This window comes from Rhinolophus ferrumequinum, chromosome 13, assembly GCF_004115265.2.
Source record: "Rhinolophus ferrumequinum isolate MPI-CBG mRhiFer1 chromosome 13, mRhiFer1_v1.p, whole genome shotgun sequence".
Lineage (NCBI taxonomy): Eukaryota > Metazoa > Chordata > Mammalia > Chiroptera > Rhinolophidae > Rhinolophus > Rhinolophus ferrumequinum.
In genome coordinates, this window is record NC_046296.1 from 45,072,508 (window position 1) to 45,090,495 (window position 17,988).

The window sequence follows — 17,988 nt, forward strand, 5'->3', positions numbered from 1 at the left end:
ACAACACATGGCACATGTGACCCTGCATATGATGGGTAATCCCTAGGAGTAGAATTGCTGGGCCAAAGGGTGTATGCTGGGTATTGTTAGTTTGCCCTGGTGGCAGTGTGTACTGTTTCCCCATACCATGGCCCACACAGTGTGACCACATGGTGGGCTACCAAGCTGGTTTTTACCAATCTTGAAAAATGATGTTTCAGCATAGTTTTTTTTAAATTGTGGTAAAATGTTTTCCCCCCACTCTGGAAAATTTTCATGTTTAGAAATCTGGTTTGGGTTCCATTGTTCTCAACACACTAAACTTCTTCCATAGTGGGACACCTGTTTACAGTGGAACCAGCTGTTTCTGTCTCTGCAGATATAAGACAGACTGACAGCAGGTACTAGGCCTTGTTCCCCATTGTCTAGCACTTACTAATACTTAAATATTTGGTGAATAAAAAGTAAATTAATGGATGAATGAATGAATTTTAATCTATTAAACCAAGGACAAAACTTTAACCTCTCTTCCGTGACACCTTTTTAATCACTTTTTATAATCAGCCCACATTTTCCTTTAGCCTCTGTAAGACTGACTCCTGTCTGAATCTGCCTGCAGAGAATTGAGATCCTTAGGCTGCTGTTTATAATGCCCAGCTCTAGTCTGCAACTGCAGTGCAAGGATTTTCTCTTACCGTTAACTCAGAGTTCTGCTCAGAAAGGGTGTGGAAATTTTCTGTGCAGGAAGTTCTCTGCAGATTTACCACCCCAAGCTGGTGAGCCCAGGTGAGTCAGCCTAATCCATGTAAGGAAGCTCATGTCATTGTGTCAGCAGCATTCATTTCATACGACTGTCAGCTGCCTAAGGTTATATCCTCTCCACCTAAATTCCCTGACTAAAGGCAATCTTAGTGACTAAAGCTTGAAGGTGGCTGGATGTAATCCTATACAAAGACCCTGTTTTTATTTTGGGTTGTAACATATCTTCAGGAAATAGGGATTCTAGAAAATGAATCCTTTCACTGCCAAGAATAAAAAATGTGGCTGTAAAAAAAATATATATGGCAGAGGTAAAGGTAGACGGGCCATTTTATCTCGTTCATTGTCAGGACAATCAACAGAGTTCCTGGGCTTGGGTACACTATGTTTTAATGTTTCTATTCTTTCAGAGTGCTGGCTATTAGACCAGGATTCAGGAAATAAGGGCCCACAGGCCAGAGCTGGCCCACTGCTAATGAGCTAAGGTGGTTTTTACATTTTTATGTGGTTGAAAAGGTAATACTTGAGGACATGAGAATTATGTGAAATTCAAATTGCAGCATCCATAAAGTTTTATTGGAAAACAGTCATGCTCATTCATTTACGTATTGTCTTCCTATGTTACAATGACAAGAGTTGAGTAATTAAAATAAACTGTAAGTCCCATAAAGATTAAAATATTTACTCTCTGGCCCTTTATGGAGAATGTTTGCCAACCCCTGGTTTACATTTATCTTCAAATACTTAACAATCTCAAAATAATGATCTATGAAGATCTTGGGTGCCAGGATTATTGGTAGGGTTGCCAGGGCCTTACCAAGACAAATTTTTGGTCTGGAAAGATTGTTTCTCTGTGACTCATTCTTGAGAAAGTGCTTCATAAAGCTAGAGGGCAAATTCTAGCTGAACACATTTATACACCTATAATATTAGTGAATGTTATGAGATAATAATAGGGAAAGCTTTTACGCTAGAGCAATGGTTCTCATTCCTAGTTACATATTAGGATCGCCCAAGGAGCTTTAAAAACTCATGAAATCAAAATTGCTGAGGGTGAAGCCTGGCCGTTAAAATCCAGAAAACTCCCGGGGTGATCTTAATACCAGAATTGAAAACTGCTGTAGGGGCTGATGTCAGCCAGCTCCTACTTCACTAGCTACGTATTGGACAGATTAGCCTGGCTTATTGCTATTATAGTAAAGTCACACTCACTTGTGATTCAAAGCAGGGTTCTCTGTGTCTTCTAGGTTTCTCTGATCCTTTCTCTAACCAAATGACTAGGCTGGAATGGAACATTTTTAGGAAAAAGGCAGAAACTGCACTTTATGTTAGTACCTGTAGAGGTCGCTGTGCTTGGAGAAATACCTGGGAGGGGAAAAAGTTAACGTTCTGTTCAGGAAATTTGAATCAATATTGACCAGAACCGTTGGGTTATGCCTAACTCCAAGGCTACTCCATGCATGGCCACTGGTCACAATTATTGCTTCAAAGCATCTAAGGCTCTGTCATATATAACAGGTTCATATATAACATTTATAATTGTTATTCTTTCTGCTGTGTTGATGCTTTATCATTATAAAATACCTGTCTAATAATATTTCTTGTTTTAAAGTCTATTTTATCTGATATTAAAATAGCCACTTCAGATTACTGTTTGTATAGTATATCTTTTCCATTCATTTACATTCAGCCTATTGGTGTATATAGTTAGTTACTAGATTGTGCTTTTTAATTCAGTCTGACAAACTGCCTTTTGGGGTATTTAAACCAGCTACATTTAATGGAATTATTGATATGGTTAGATTTACAATTGTCATTTTGTTTTCTATTATGTCCCTTGTCTTTGTTTTCCTTTTACTGCCTTCATTTACATTAAATATTTTTTAGCATAGCACTTTAATTTCTCTTGATTTTTCCTTTTTTACTACATTTCTCAGTTATTTCCTTAGTTGCATCTTAATTTATTACAACCTATTTCAGATTAATATTCTGGTAAAATACAGAAATTTTATTCCAATATATTTTCGCCCTTGTGCTATACGAAGTCAGACAAGTAAGTTCATGAACTCATCCTAGAAAAAGTGCTACTGAATATCACTACGGTCACCTTCGAAGTACTACCCTTGGGAAACTATGCACTGATGCCAGCGCCTAGTCCACCCTTCAAAGCAATTCTGGAACTCTTTTTCTGGAATGGCCATCAGAGCTGTCATATTACCTTTGATATCCTAAATGTCATCAAAATGTCTCCCTTTCAATATTTCCTTTATCTTCGGGTAAAGAAAGAAGTCATTGGGGGTCAGATCAGGTGAGTAGGGAGGGTGTTCCAATACAGTTATTTGTTTACTGGCTAAAAACCTCACAGACAGTGCCGTGTGAGCTGGTGCATTGTCGTGATACAAGAGCCATGAATTGTTGGCGAAAAGTTCAGGTTGTCTAAGTTTTTCATGCAGCCTTTTCAGCACTTCCAAAAAGTAAACTTGGTTAACTGTTTGTCCAGTTGGTACAAATTCATAATGAATAATCCCTCTGATATCAAAAACACATCGTTGCAACAAGTTTGTGAACTTATTTTGTCATATTTTATATATGTATTATAAACTCAATGATACGGCTAATTGGTTGGTTCTCTGCTGTGGTCTGAAGCCAACCTCCAAGTACATTGGTTCTGAGGCCTTTTGGGAGGGGCTCTCATGCAGGCCCAGGTCACCCACTGCCTCTGACTATCCAGGGGCTACCTGGTAAGAGCTACAAAGCTATCCACTGTTGTACACTACCTGTGCTAACCTTGGAGGCATGTGGAAGAGACCATGCTGTGAACTGAGGACTGCTGCCAAAAGTACCGGGCCTGGGGTAGCTCTGCAAAATGCCCAGATACCCCAATGCCTGCTGCCACCTGCCAGCTCTCTTAAGATTCAGCCACTGATAAAGCCTCATGTGGTATGCAAATGGATGAAGCAGGATCTCGGGGAGTCACTAGAGTGAGAAGAGTTGTGTTCACCACGTTAATATAGATTCTGGTTTGGTGCCATTACTGAGCCTGCAGCCACTCAGGAAAAGTCTCAGAGCACATTGAGGCCAGTCGTCCCCTGTCTGGAGTCTTTGGACTCTGATAGTTTTCCAAGAAAGAGTACAATGCAGGCGGGGCTCGCTGAGAAAGTACCTCCAGCATTGGGGACTTTGGGTGGGGTAAGGTCCCAGTGAGTCAGCAGGGTGGAGCCCTGGAGCTCACCAGACCAACCAGATTCAGATTTGGCCGTAAGCGTAGGGGGTGGGCTCAATACATTAAAGATGGCAGCCTCCTGCACGGCTCACGGAAGGAGGATCCCACACAGGGAAAATGGCAACAGTCCTCTAGCCATATCCTCAAAACCACACACCTCAGTCTGCTCCCTATATGCCTCTGACTCCCTCCAAGTCACTGTCCCTCTGCTGGAGCCCAAGGTGAGTGCCTGCGAGCAAGTGAATCTGTGTGCGGTCCCTTTATGAGGACGGCTGGGTTTCCTGCAGCCTTCTGTCCAACCCAGATGGTTGGAATTCCCACTGTTTTTCACAGCTACGTGTTGTGGGGGGGCTTCTCTTCCCTGCACAAGGACTTCAGGCTGGGCAGGTCGGTGTGGGGCTGGGGTCTCGCTCCTCTGGAGGGAACCTCTATGGCCAAGATATCCCAGTTCTCAACCATCACACAGGTTTGGGGCCAGCCTGTTTGGCATCTCCACCCCTCCTACCAGTCTCGACGTGGCTTCTTTATATCCTTAGTTTTAAAACTACTGTTCAGCCAGACTGCAGATGGTTCTCCAGGTTGATTGTTCTATAATTTAGCTGCAATTTTAATATGTTCACAGAAGGAAGCAGGCACAGTGTCTATCTACTTCACCATCTTGGATCTCTCCTTGTATTTCACCTTTATTTTAGACGAGTAGTTCTGGGTGATACAGAATCCTTGGTTTTTAAGCACATTGACTGTGTCATTCTACTGCCTCCTGGACTCCACTGTTTGAGATGAGAAGTCAGATATTAATTGTATTGGTGGTCCCCTGAAGTGATGAGTAATTTTTCTCTTGCTTTCATTTTTTTTTTTTTTTTTTTTTTTGCATTCAGCAGTTTAAATATGATATATTTAGGTGGGAACTCTTTGTATTTATCCTTCTTGGAATTTGTTGAGCTTCTTGGATGTACAGATTAATAGTTTTCATCAAATTTGGAGAGCTGCTTTGCCCAAATTATTATTATTTTTTTAACGTTTAGGATGATTGAACAGGCCAGTTGTATTTATTTATTTTCTTTTTAAAATTTTATTTGGGGGGAATATTGGGGAACAGTGTGTTTTTCCAGGATCCATCAGCTCCAAGTCAAGTATTTGCCCTTCAAGCTAGTTGTGGAAGGTGCAGCTCAGCTCCCAAGTCCAGTCGCCATTTTCAATCTTAGCTGCAGGGGGCTCAGCCCGCTATCCCACGTGGGAATTGAACGGACAACCTTGTTATTAAGAACTCGTGCTCTAACCATCTGAGTCAACCGCTGCCCCACTGGCAGCCCAGCGGCAGCTCGTTGTCTTCAATCTAGTTGTGGAGGGCTCAGCTCACTGGCCCATGTGGGAATCGAACTGGTAACCCTGTTGTTAAGAGCTCGCGCTGTAACCAGCTGAGCCACCTGGTGCCCAAATTATTTTCTGAAATATTTTTTTTTTGTCCCTTTTCTTTTTGGACTGCTCGCTGTTACACATGTTGATGTGCTTTGTGTTGTCCCACAGGTCTCTGAGGTTCTCTCCCATCTTCTTCAATCTCTTTTTTTCAGATTGAATAATTTCTATCAATCTATCTTCAAGTTCATTTATTCTTTCTTCTGCCATCTTGAATCTACTTCTGAGCCTATCTAGTGAACTTCTCATTTGTTGTATATTTCAACCTCAAAATTTTGCATTGTTTTTTATAATCTCTATTCAGTTTTTTGGTTATTTTTAAAAACATTCTTATATTTATTTTTAAGCTCAGCTCTCTAGAGGATTGCTCTGTGTCTGCATAGCTTAGTGGTCAGCCCATAACCGGACAGAAGTTGTTCGAAACACCTCAACCAGTCAGATTTCTTCCCTCTGCTGATGGATCTGTTTGTAGGTAGGGAGTGAATTCAGTGTTTAGGTTGTTTTCAAGTCTGTCTTGGATTTTACTTTTTGCTGAATCCCTCTTAATTTTCTTTGCACAAGCATGCAGCCTCAGAGTTGGCCAGGAGTGTGTGAGTAGCTTGGACCCTCTCTGGTCTCTTCTATGCATGTGTGCAGCCCCTGATTAGCCAGAAATCTACTTGCCTCAACCATGATTGCAACCTCAGACTAGTAGAGCTATTAGCCTTGTGCTCACATAGCACCAAGATTGTTACTTCTCTTGATAAAAATTTTGGGGCATGGTTATCACCCACCACTCCAAATTGAGTGAACTCCCTTCAACCATAGCAACCTGCTGGTCCTCATGTTCTGTTTTGCCCTGGCAGAACCTCCACAGTGACTGAGCTGGGGGGAACAGGGGAAAGGGAGCAGCCCCAGGCAAGAATGTCAGTTTCCCACTGTTCTGACCCAAAGTTCAGCAGTTTTTCAAACATAAAGACATCTCAGATTATTTTGCTTTTCGTCAGTTTCCAGAGCACCAAAATTGTTTTGTCAATTGTTTTCAGCATTATAGTTGCTTTTTTGAGGAGAGGATTTGCTGACCATCTTATTTAGCAACAACTGAAGTGCTACCCAAAGCATCTGAGACTGTCCAAATAGCCCATTACAAACTGGTGATTCAATTGTTTAAAGTGGTTACAACTGATAATGGGAAGTGGCTAGGGAACTGGGTATATTCTGTGCTTCCTTTCTGTCTTCTGGTAATTCTGTATTCTTTCATGTTCTACTTTTTGCAAACTATCCATTTATTCACTGGCACTAACTTCCTGTAGTCTTCTAAGGTTGGACTGTCACTGGTCACCTAACAACCATAATTCAACGTCCACAACATGCCATCTTAGTTTAGTCTTTACAGCAACATGTGTGCAGTTATTTAACATTACATCTTACCTTGTTAGGCAAAGTGAGTGGAAACTGGAAAAATGAAAATCCCACAGCTAATGATAAGGACTAAATGTCCTATGAATTTGAAACAAACAGGAAATCCACAGATCATTGAACTGAATCAATGACATGCTCACCAAAGGATTAGAACTCAGAATAATACAGCACTAGTCTGGTATGGGTAGGGGGTTATGTGGTGAAGAAAGCATGGACTCCTGGGGGCCTGGAGACTTATTCTTGGTGTTGCATTTTAGTGGATATTTGCACTTTCAACAAGGCTTTAATAACTCTGTAGTTATATGATGCTTTTCATATTGAATACCATGCTTGTTTTCACAACCTCAATATGAACAAAGTATCCAGGTGTTAGATAGTAAAATTTGTTTCTTGCTGACATATTCAGTGATTCCATCATAAAATACCACAATTATGCTCACATGTTGTCATACTCTGCATATCTCAAAACTATGTAGAGGGTCTTTTTTCCAGCATATCAAAGTTCTCTATTATGTGTGTGTTTCATGAAAAAGGATACACTCATTGCTGCCACAAAAGATCAATTTCTCCAAAATTTTATCCATCAGATTTATAGCTTGACAATCAAACTTAGCCTCTTTATTGTCTTTCATTAACACAATTAATTAAAATACCAGTAACTTCTTTCAACTGCCCTAAAGGTGAATATCCTTACTTGGGTATGACACTTTAGACGTGGCTTATAAAAACAATTCTTTTTTTAGAATAGAGGAAAACAAACTACTTTGCCTTGCAAGTGAGAAAACTGAGGCCAAATGAAATTAGATTGTTTGTCCACGTAGTAAATGCCAGAAGCCAAGTTCGTGTTGAGGGCTCCCAAGCTCTGTCATGGTGTAATTCTGCATCATCTAATTGCTACAATCAGTTATGTCTCTCCCAGAGAGACTGTGATATCCCTGAGGGAACATAGTTGTCTTAGACAGTACCTCCTGAATCCTTTAAAAGACTCAGCAGAGAATTATGTACAAAATAGGTACTCGGGAAATTCATGCTGAAATGAATTTTATAACATGGTTTGTTGTTGTTGCCAAGAAAGAGGAAATATGGGAAGCTCAGTAGGTTGTCAGTTCGGTAGCTTTCCTCTAGGAAGATGCTGGGCTCGTACTGGACAGCATAGAAGAATCCAGAACATACCATACACTTAGTCCATTTCCCAAAGGTCCATGCCTAACAGATTTAAAGATGAATGAAGGAACTGGGAGTCTTCTAAAGGTGCAGGTGTTTTTTGTTTGTTTTTATTTCAACTGATTGCTAGTATATAATAGTATAAAATAATACTCCAAAGTGCTGCACAAGGGCAAGATGATTTGAGGTAAAGGAGTAGGAAAAAGAAAAGGAATGAGACAGTAGGCTCAAAGGAAGGAGGGGTGAAAAGTAGAAAAGGAAGAGGCAACGTGGAGAGATAGAGCCAACACAGTACAAGGGGCCTATGTACCATTTTGGGGTTAGGGTTAGGGCTTAGGGCTTAATTACACAGAGAATAGAGCTGGTCATTAGACTTGGCCTGGAGCCAGTCATTGGAGAAGGAAATCAATATTCAGACTGATCATGACATCTACCATTGGTATGATTTTAATTCACAGGATCACTTTTAAAGCGTCTAAATTTTCATCTCCTTTCTAAACAGTAGACAGGCGGCTGCAGGGGCTCCCAGCCTGGCTTGGGAGCAGGTCATGTCTTTACACTTCCTTAAGCCACAGAAAACTTGAACCAGGTGGTGTGCTCATACTCCTCACCAGGCCTCAGCAGCACAGGAGGGAAGTGGGGCTGTGAAGGCGAAAACAGAACAGGTTACACTTTGCCAGCCCAGGTTGCACCCTGAGCCAGGATGGCTTCTGGACTGGTCTCTAGACGAGCTCTGTGAACCAGATGTTAGTGTAAGAACTGTTTGTTGTTGGTTTGCAGTGAGATAAAAAACTTGAGCCAGAATGAAAGTCAACTACATCACTAAGCCCAATTTATCGTAGCAAGACTTTCTGGGTTAAGGAAGCAGTGTGTTGATTTACATTCTGGTGCAACCTGTAAACGTCCTATAGGCTGGCGCTTTGTAGAGCATTACTCTAGGCAATAGCTAGAAAAAGCTATGAGGAAGCAGAAGGAAAAGAAGATATGCAGGGTCACCTTAAAAGTGTAGTCGCAGAAAATGAGTAGGTATTGATAAGGAGAAATATTAAACTGAATGAAGATTTGAAGGGACAAAATAAGAGATTTTTAAAAACTACGTCAATGTCATGTTTGTAACTTGGCTGAGTTTTCTCTGTGTATCATGGGAGAAGAGAATGCACATGGAGTTTTGAATCATACAGACCTGTCTTGAGTGTCGTGACCTCTGTCATATAGTGTGACCTTGAACACACCACCACTCCGATAGGTGGCTTTACCTGATTGACTGCATCAGGCCAGTTCTGGGTCTCGAGGCAGAAACCGGAGTGCTTGCGATAGACTGCTCCACTCTTGCCCGTCAGTGTGCCATCCAGGAAGTTGCCTGTGTAAAACTGGACCCCGGGCTGGGTGGTGTAGACTTCCAGTACCCGCCCGCTTCCAGCATGATGGACCCTGGAGATCAACCAAGCCACATATACACAGGTCCAGGGCAGAAAAGCAGGCAGGGACGGATAAACACTGGAAGCATCTTTGCTATAGGAATCAGACCCAGCCACAGAGCTGGGACAAGATATACGGAGGAGACAAAGTTAGGAAGAGCATCGCGGGAAATTCTTGTAGCCTCACAGGTGCGGCATGAGCAGGTGGTTTTAAGGGTCTTCAGTAGCAACTTGTCACTCTGATCTTAGCCTCTCTGGGTAAGGACAAACAGACTTGGGTGTATGTATGTATGTTGGTGGTAGCCAGGCTGAAGAGAGGCAGTTTTAGGGTCCTGGAGGGGGCTGCGATTCTTTCTCAAAGAATTGGAGCTCTCTGCTTGGCCTGGTGAAACAAGCAGTTCTGTCTTTTGAAAGAGAAGAGATGCTTTTCTAAGTCAAAGCATCTAAAGCAAGCTGTGCTCTAGTCAGCTGTCCCCCTAGAATGGATCTGCTGGGGGTTTCTGCTAGGTTCACTATTTCCTTTTTTTTTTTTTTTCCAAACCAGGTCTCTACAGAGGTGAGCACCTACTTGGTCCTGTACTTGATGTCAAAAGGATATAGATAAAAAAGGCCTGGGTCTCTCAGTCTCACCGAGAAGTAAAACATCCCCACAATGCATAGTTAACCAAGAGGTTCAGGGAAAGCTGTTTGGGAAGAGGAGGGCCTAGAGGTGAATAGTGGAGAGAAGGCAGGAGGTCTCCTCAGGTGGGCGCAGTGGGAAGAGAAATGTGAACAGTGAGTAAGTGCGGAGGAGGAAAGCAGGCTTGAGCTGGGAGAACACCACTGGGATCGGTGCTCAGGCCCTGAGGGAAAGAAGGCTTTTGAAGTTATCTTTCTACTAGAGCTTGAATCATTTTCTCTGCGTGATTGAAAAACTGTTCATTCTACAAACATGTACTGATTATTTGCTAGTGCCAAGCATGGCATGAGGTGTTGGGGTAGGAGCAAGGATGCACAGAGATGAGGTGGATGAGATGAGGGATTCACAGAGTGAGGAGGACAGAGAGTGCACACAAATGCCCAGCAGACCACGGTCGAGGAGGGAGCACTGTCAGACAAGTGCAGCTTCCAACCTTCCATGGAAGTGTGTAGGGAAAACATCACAAGTCAAGAAAGCACAGAGAGCTCCGGAAGTAAGGCTTCTAACAAAAAATGGGCCCTAAAAAACACACAGTGAAGGAGAGTGGGAGCAAAGAGAGATAGGATACCAGGCAGGGGGATGGGGAAAATGGTATGGGGGGGAGGGGAAGAAATTCTACAAAGCTCACCTGTGGACTGTTTTGAAAATACAATGGGATGTGGTATATGGACCCTGTAGCATAGTAACTGGTATTGATATGGCCAGAGGAAAAGCTCCCCAAGTAGGGGTTGCTATCTCTTTCTTCCCGACAGAGGCATGAAGTGAAAAGTACCTACCGTGCACAAAAATGCTTTTCATTAGAGCCCTTCAGACAGAAATTGTGGTCAAAGCCATTGATGTGAAACTCCTGCAGGTGTTTTCCAAGCTCCACTGGCTTCCTCATGTCAAATGCAGTTCCTTGTACAGGTACAACTTCTCCTGGTAGGAAAAGGCAGAAAAAAAAAGGATGATAAATGCCAAATCAAATACGGTGCTCTAAAGACCCACTGGTTCTACCCTCTCAGCCTTCATTTCAATTTGTACAGGAGATAAGAGCCCAGTTCCTAAGGAGAATGAATTATTGGATTTACTTAACTGTAAGATACTACTGATGGCAAGAGGGAGTAGCAATAACATTCAGAATCATTCAAGTGTGAAAAAAGTACAAAAAAGTCAAGGATACAGATAATTTCCATGAAGGGCTAAGTTGGATAAAGGGTGACAGTTGTCCTAACCACTGAGTCATCACCGTGTTGACATTTCTCACTTTAGTGCTGAAATATCCCAGGGTTCATAACCAAGCATTAGCACCTGGCAGTGGCTAACCAGACACTAAAAATGTCCCTGAGATTAGTGATTCTCAAACCAGTTTCGGCCATTATTAGCCTAAGGAACACGGGCAACCATTCTTCCCCAATCACTTCTCCGATTAGCCTGTAGACACACACTGCACTGTAGTGGGGGCTGTTCATAATAACCCACTGGAACAAGTGAGTTAATTGGGGCAGTGCAGAGCAAACGGGGATGTATGACCACTCTACTATTTACCAATTTTAGATTCAATTCTTTGAATGAAAGCTTTGTGTCTCCAGGAGTGATTCCTGGAGAAGTTCCAGTCAGCAAGCACTGTGTGCGTGTGTAAGCCAGATTCCTCAAGCTCTAAGAGCAGTATCTTGGTTCTTATCAAGGCAGGACATCCTGAAGCCTCTCGCCATGACATGGATGGGTGAGGGGTCCTGAGGGTGGACACTGCAATGTGAGGACCCTCAACTCTTAAAGGGCAGAGCACAGAAGGAACACGGACAGGCGCCCTGTCTCGGTGGTCAGCACACAACCCTTCATGGTGTTACAGAACTCAAGAGTGTTGGGACCAGAAGCGTTCTCAGGGCTCATCGGTCCAGACTGCTCATGTGACAAACGAGGAAATTGAGACCCACATCATTTGATGTCAAACGACAACCAGTGATATAGACATACTGGATTCCATCAACCTAAGACACTCCTTTTCAGATTTTAAAATCTCTGAAATCACATGTCATGATTTAACTGGCAGGTTTTTCTTTCTTCATGGTATGGAAATAATGGTGAACTTTATAACTGATAGCATCTTCGAGTTCATAAAACATGTACAAATAGTTTGCCACATACTCCATTGTACTAAAACTACTGAAAAAGTAAACAGGGCTTTGTGGGCAAAAAAGAGAAGTCGGGATACTTTGTGAGTCATTTCAACGAGAGAGTGAAGGCAGAGGGACGTTTCTTAACAGACAGTTCTCTAGGCATGTTTGCCACAAGGCTGTAATAGGGGTTTTACATTGTTCCGAAAATCGTGCGCCGTTGCTTTATCGCCTTTCATTCTCTTCCTTACTTTCAGCGCTGTTCTTCCCTAGATGCTAGGCTGAGACATTTCAAACAGGATACATACACAAAGATTTTGAATTTGGTTCAGTTAAGGAAGTTCGGGTAACATGAGGAAGCCCAGAGAGCAAACCGGTTACTTTACGGCACCATTCCTTCTTCCCTGTCAGCACATTCTTGGAATGTGTTAGAGCCAGAGCAACGAAGTAGGAGCCATTCAGCTGGTCACACTTTTGCTCGATAAACGTTTATTAAACACCTCCTGTATGCCACGCACTCTGGGCAGGGACACTACACTGACGAATGAGACATGGAACATGCTTGCAGTCTGGAGGAGGGAATGGGCATATGAGCCACTCATAATCACAGTGTGAAGAATGTTCCAGTGGCATGCTGTAAGAAAGAAGACAGGCAGTGTGACTGGGTGGGCCGAGGGGCGCAGATGGGAGATTTCATGGGTGAAACGACAGTGGTGGAGCTGAGGCTTGAGGTGAGATCATTTTACGTTGAATGGTTGAGGAAGGTTGAAGATGTGGAGGAAATAGCTTGAATACAGATGATAGGGAGCATTGGAGTGAGAGAGAGAGAGAGAGAGAGAGAGAGAGAGAGAGAGAGAGAGAGAGAGAGAGAGAGAGAGAGAGAGAGAGAAGTAGGGTGGAATGCCTCAGATGAAGAGAGAAAGATTAAGTTAGATTATAAAATCCCTGCTCTGAGCCTGGGCTTTTTCATCAGTACAATGAAGAAAAGTTGGAGTAAATCACTAACTTTCAATCCCCACCCACTTCTTGCAGAATTCTTTATTTCAGAGGGAATCATTAGAGGAAGTTCAAAACACACACACACACACACACACACACACACACACTATAAAATACACATATAAAAGCCCCAGCGAAAAGAGTTTGGGCTCTGAACAGCTCAGCTGGAAAACCTCAGGAACAGATGATAGCAGAAGTACACCCTGCCACCCCTACTCCCCCATTTTGGAGTAAGGAGTCCCCCTGCCTCTCTGGTCCTAGGATCTTGCTGCAAGTACAGAGAATCCAGGATCCTCTGCAGCAGCCAAAGCACTCTGGCCATTCTTTCTTGAGGGGGAAAGAGGAGAGAGGCTCTATTTCAGGGCCTTGCACGATGATACACTTTAGTCCCTTTGAAAGTTTTCTTACTGTCCCAGAACTGTGTCATATATTTTAAAGGTAAATACGAACCTTAGGTAGTTAACACACTCTTTTAGGGTGAGAATTACTTTTTCCTTTCCTGCAGTCAGATGGAGGAGGTATTTTAGGAACTTTATTTTTAGGGGAGAGATATAGCACGCAAAGTGGGGCTGAAATCTCAGGAGGCTAAGAAAAAAAAACAGAAACATGTATCTTACCCCGAAAAAAAAATAAGTAAATAAAATGAGAACTTTTAGTCAATCAAAGCATTGTGTTCTGCTTTTGTAGGTTTCTAAACACTGAGAGGAAACATCCGTCTCCTGTCATTGGGCCTAAGAAGGCATCCTTTCCTTAAACTCTGAGCTGCTGTTCAGAAATATTGTCTTCCTAGCATGTGAGAACTGGTGTCTTTGTAGTTCATACACGCATGCCTGGGTTTGCAAGCACCCGAGGGAGACACAGGCGTGGCTGACACCATCCTAGAGTCAGGCCTGACACCATCCTAGAGTCCAGTGTCCACGCAAAAACAGGAATTTGGAAAGCACACAAAAGAATCCTTCTCTTCTACCAGAGTCAGCTTTAGGAAAAATTAAGTAACATTCTTTTTGAAACCATCCTTTAAAAAGCTTCCACTTCCCTTGCCTTTGTTCTACTTTTACAAAAAAGAATTTTTGAATAGGTAATATTTGTAGAAGTAATCAATGTAAAAGGCAACAAATGTAAAAGGTACAAAATACTACATATAATGAGAAGAATTTCTCTCATCTGTGTTCCCCATAGATCCGGTTTCCTTTAACAGAAGCAACCACTGTGACCTCTTACTCGTGCCTGCTTCCAGAGAATCCAGGATACCAAGAGTCTGAGTGAACACCCAGCGCACACTCAAGTATGTAGCCTGTTTCCATCTTAATCTTTTCACTCAATTTATCTGGGAGGTTGTGCTATATTTTTTTCCTAGGTATTTCATTAGACAGCTGTGTAGGCACTCATATTTTTCTCTAAAATAATCTGTCTATTTAAAATTTCTTTTCGGCGGGGGGGTCACGATTACAAATGTATATTTTCCTAGAAAGTTGTCCATTTCATCTAAATTACTTTCATATTTATTCGTAAAGACTTGAGAGAGGAAATAATTTATGATCCTTTCACTTTCATCTGTCTATGTTATGTGCCTATGCTCATCTCTATTTTTTTTAAAACATACTTAATTTAGTGTTGTCTGCCAAAGCACTACTCCTATCTCATTGATTTTTCTTTTTTTTTTTGCTCTGTAGGTCTTTATTCTTCCCTGATTCTCTTTTATTTATTTATTTTATTAGTTTCAGGACTGTAAAACAACATAATGACTAGACATTTACACCCCTCACAAAATGATAACCACAACAAGTAGACTACCCGTGTGGCACTGTACACAGCTATTGACTATATTGTCTATGCTGTACTTTACATCCTGTGACCATATATATGCATGTTTTTGAAATTATAGTTGACATTCAGTATTATTTTATATTAGTTTCAGTTGTACAGCACAGTGGGTAGACCTTTATATAATTTAGGAAGTGATCCCCCGGTAAGTTTAGTAACCATCTGACACCCTACATAGTCTTTACAACATTACTGACTATATCCCCCATACTGTACTCCACTTCCCTGTAACTATTTTGTGACTACCAATTTGTGCTTTCTACTCCCTTCACCTCTCTCATCCAGTTTGTTCTCTGTATCTATGAATCTATTTCTGTTTTGTTTGTTCATTTATTCTGTTCTTTAGATTCCACAGCTCATTTCTAATTTTGTGTATTGAATAGGTTAGCTAATGCTTTATCGACTTTATTGGCTTTCTTTTATTCCTCCAGTGAAGTAGCTCTTGGTTTTATTTATTAGTACTAACTTTGTGTCCTCTTTTCAAAATCATAACTTCGGCTTTTATTAATTTTTCTTTTGCTTTCTTGGGTTTATTTTGTTCTTTTTCAAACAGCTTGCCTAATTTATTTATTTTCACATTTTAAAAATTAATATGTTTATAGAGTTATAATTTTCTTCTGAGCAATACTTTATATCACGTGTAGGAGTTTCCATTACATAGAATTATAGTACTATGTATATTATAATATTTCCATTTATTATATATTCCAATATATTATGTGTATGTTTCCATTACATACTATAATTACATTATTTAGTGATTTTTCTAGATATTCCTAGTTTCAGAGTTTGATTTCCTTTTTGATCCAAGAATTATTAAGAGAGAGTCAAAACATTTCTTGGTCAGTATTGGCTGTATTACTTATATTTTGGGAAACTGCTGAGGTTTTCTTCATGGAGTTGGACATGGTCATAGTTTGGTGAACCTTCACTGTGAACTACATGCTTTCTCATTACAAAGTGTCTTATGTAATTTCATGTTTTGGTCCTGAAAAAAAGCCTGTACTGATGTTAGGATTGACACTCCTTGCTACTTTGGCTTTTACTTTTGAATTCTCATATTTTCAACCTTTCTGAGTCATTTGGTTTGCACACAGCATTCCATTGGGTTTTGCTTTGTGACTCCATCTGGGAGACTTTGTTTAATAGGGGAGTTATATGGCATTAATATGACATATATGTGATCTAAGTTTTCTTAGTTCTCTCATTATGTTTTATGGTATGCTCTCTGTGTTTGTGAATTCTAGTTGTTGCTTTTTAAAAATCTTTTACTATAGGGTCTGTTTGTGTTTGTGTGTGTGTGTGTGTATTTATAATAATTTTAAAAAGTTTGTATTTTCGTTTTCATGGTTACCCTTTAACATAATGTACTTTATTTTCTGTTTCTTAGAATCTGAGCTTCTCCTTTCTCCGCTTTTCTCCTTCCTCTTTGCTACCTGAGTTGGGTTTTTGACACTTTCGACTTGAAATATTCTAACAAGGGCACTTTTGTTTACCAGTAGATGGTGCTAGAGACACAATATAAAGATCTTGCTTTATAAACATCCACCTCATCCGATCCGAGTCAGTCCTCTAAACCCTGATCCACTTGGGGAGAATTAATAGTTGAAGTTGTCGGATCTCTAAGGCCAAAGGCCAAACCCTGGATGGCAGTGACACACCTGGGCACTAGTGTCTGTGAAGTCTGGGTGATCAGCCACCTCCTCCAGTGACTTTTAAAGAGGCAACGCTGTTTCCTCAGGAAAAAGAAGCAGCTATTCTCATGAGCTCAAGATTTTAATCTCACCAACCCATATGTTGAGTGCTAACTTACGTTATGCTCTCTTCCCTAACCTTACATGGTGTTCATAATATTTAGCTCTTCTTAAAGCTGTACTTGTCTCAAAATGTAACCCTTATGACAATTCCAATGTGATGGCCCAGGTCAGTCAAGAATACTTATTTCTCTTGATGTTAGCCTTTCTCTCTGTAAACTGAAACTGCTATCCTTTGCTGCCTTATACATGACATGCACACATTTAATAAATGATATGCTTGACATCTTCAGGAGGATGGCATAAATAAAAGGGCCAAATTTAGTATAACAAACATATATATAACACAGAGCATAGGCTAAGATGTCAAGAATGGCAGAGAAGCCCTGACTTTAAAAATGAGAAACTTGGGATAATTCTAAGATGAGATTTTTGCTAAATGAGAAGAAAACAAGAGAAAAAGTTCCTATTTCTCAGCCTCACACCCTGATACATTCCATTCATGTGCCTAATGGTCAGGCATGTGGAAAACCTGGAAGTCGTCCCCCAGATTCGCCAAGTCTTTGGGCCCTTTCTCATAACTGGAATGTCCTTTCTGTGCCCCGCTACCCCCACCACACTCTGGCAAAGTCCACTGAATCATTTAAGAATATTCTCTAACGCCATTTCCTCTGCGAAGGACAGTGATCTCCACAGTGAGAACTCATCCTGTTTTCTTCTTTTTTCCCATCACACTTTGTACCTACTTTCCCCAAAACATGCATCACATTATGGCACAATAATGGGATTATATCAAACTATTTGTCTATAAAGAATGTGAGTCCCTAGAGGGCAAAGATTGTATCCTATTTATCTTTGCACCTTCTGGGTATGAAGCAGAGTGTTTACTTGACTGAAAAATAGATGAATGAATGAAGTAGAGGCAGGAAAAACAGGGGCAACTGTGAATGTTGTAGCATCCTGTGACCAAGTCAGAATGAAAGATCTAGAAAGGAACTTAGGAATTATCTAGTTCTCTCACTTTGCAGATGGTGAAGTTGGGACCCAGATAGCTAATGGGACTTGCCCAAGGTGACACATCTTCATAGTGATAAATTCTCCAGGTGCTTTCCACCTCCCTCTGGAGTGACTTGGTTATAGCCTTTTCTACCCCCACCCCCAAGTGTTCTTGATTTTTCTCACTAAGAATTTGAAAAAGAAACATGCAGTTATAACTTTGGTTTATCTGCATATGTGAATTTGTGCTTTGGTAATAAGAATAGAAGGAGATGTCAGA

General features: G+C 41.2%; 1 protein-coding gene across 3 annotated transcripts in view; it reads right to left on the bottom strand.

The window, feature by feature from the left end:
• Positions 1 to 7,398: 7,398 nt before the first annotated feature.
• The window catches only part of GALM (galactose mutarotase), a 46,599-nt gene continuing 36,009 nt past the window's right edge, over positions 7,399 to 17,988 (bottom strand). Inside the window, exons 5-7 of one of the 3 annotated variants that reach the window (XM_033124624.1) lie at positions 10,816 to 10,957; positions 9,199 to 9,481; positions 7,399 to 8,584 (exon numbers count right to left, since the gene is read on the bottom strand). In XM_033124624.1, coding sequence (XP_032980515.1) covers positions 8,507 to 8,584; positions 9,199 to 9,481; positions 10,816 to 10,957 — 503 coding nt within the window. In that variant the 3' untranslated portion in view covers positions 7,399 to 8,506. The other 2 variants (XM_033124625.1, XM_033124626.1) reach the window with 2 other exon arrangements.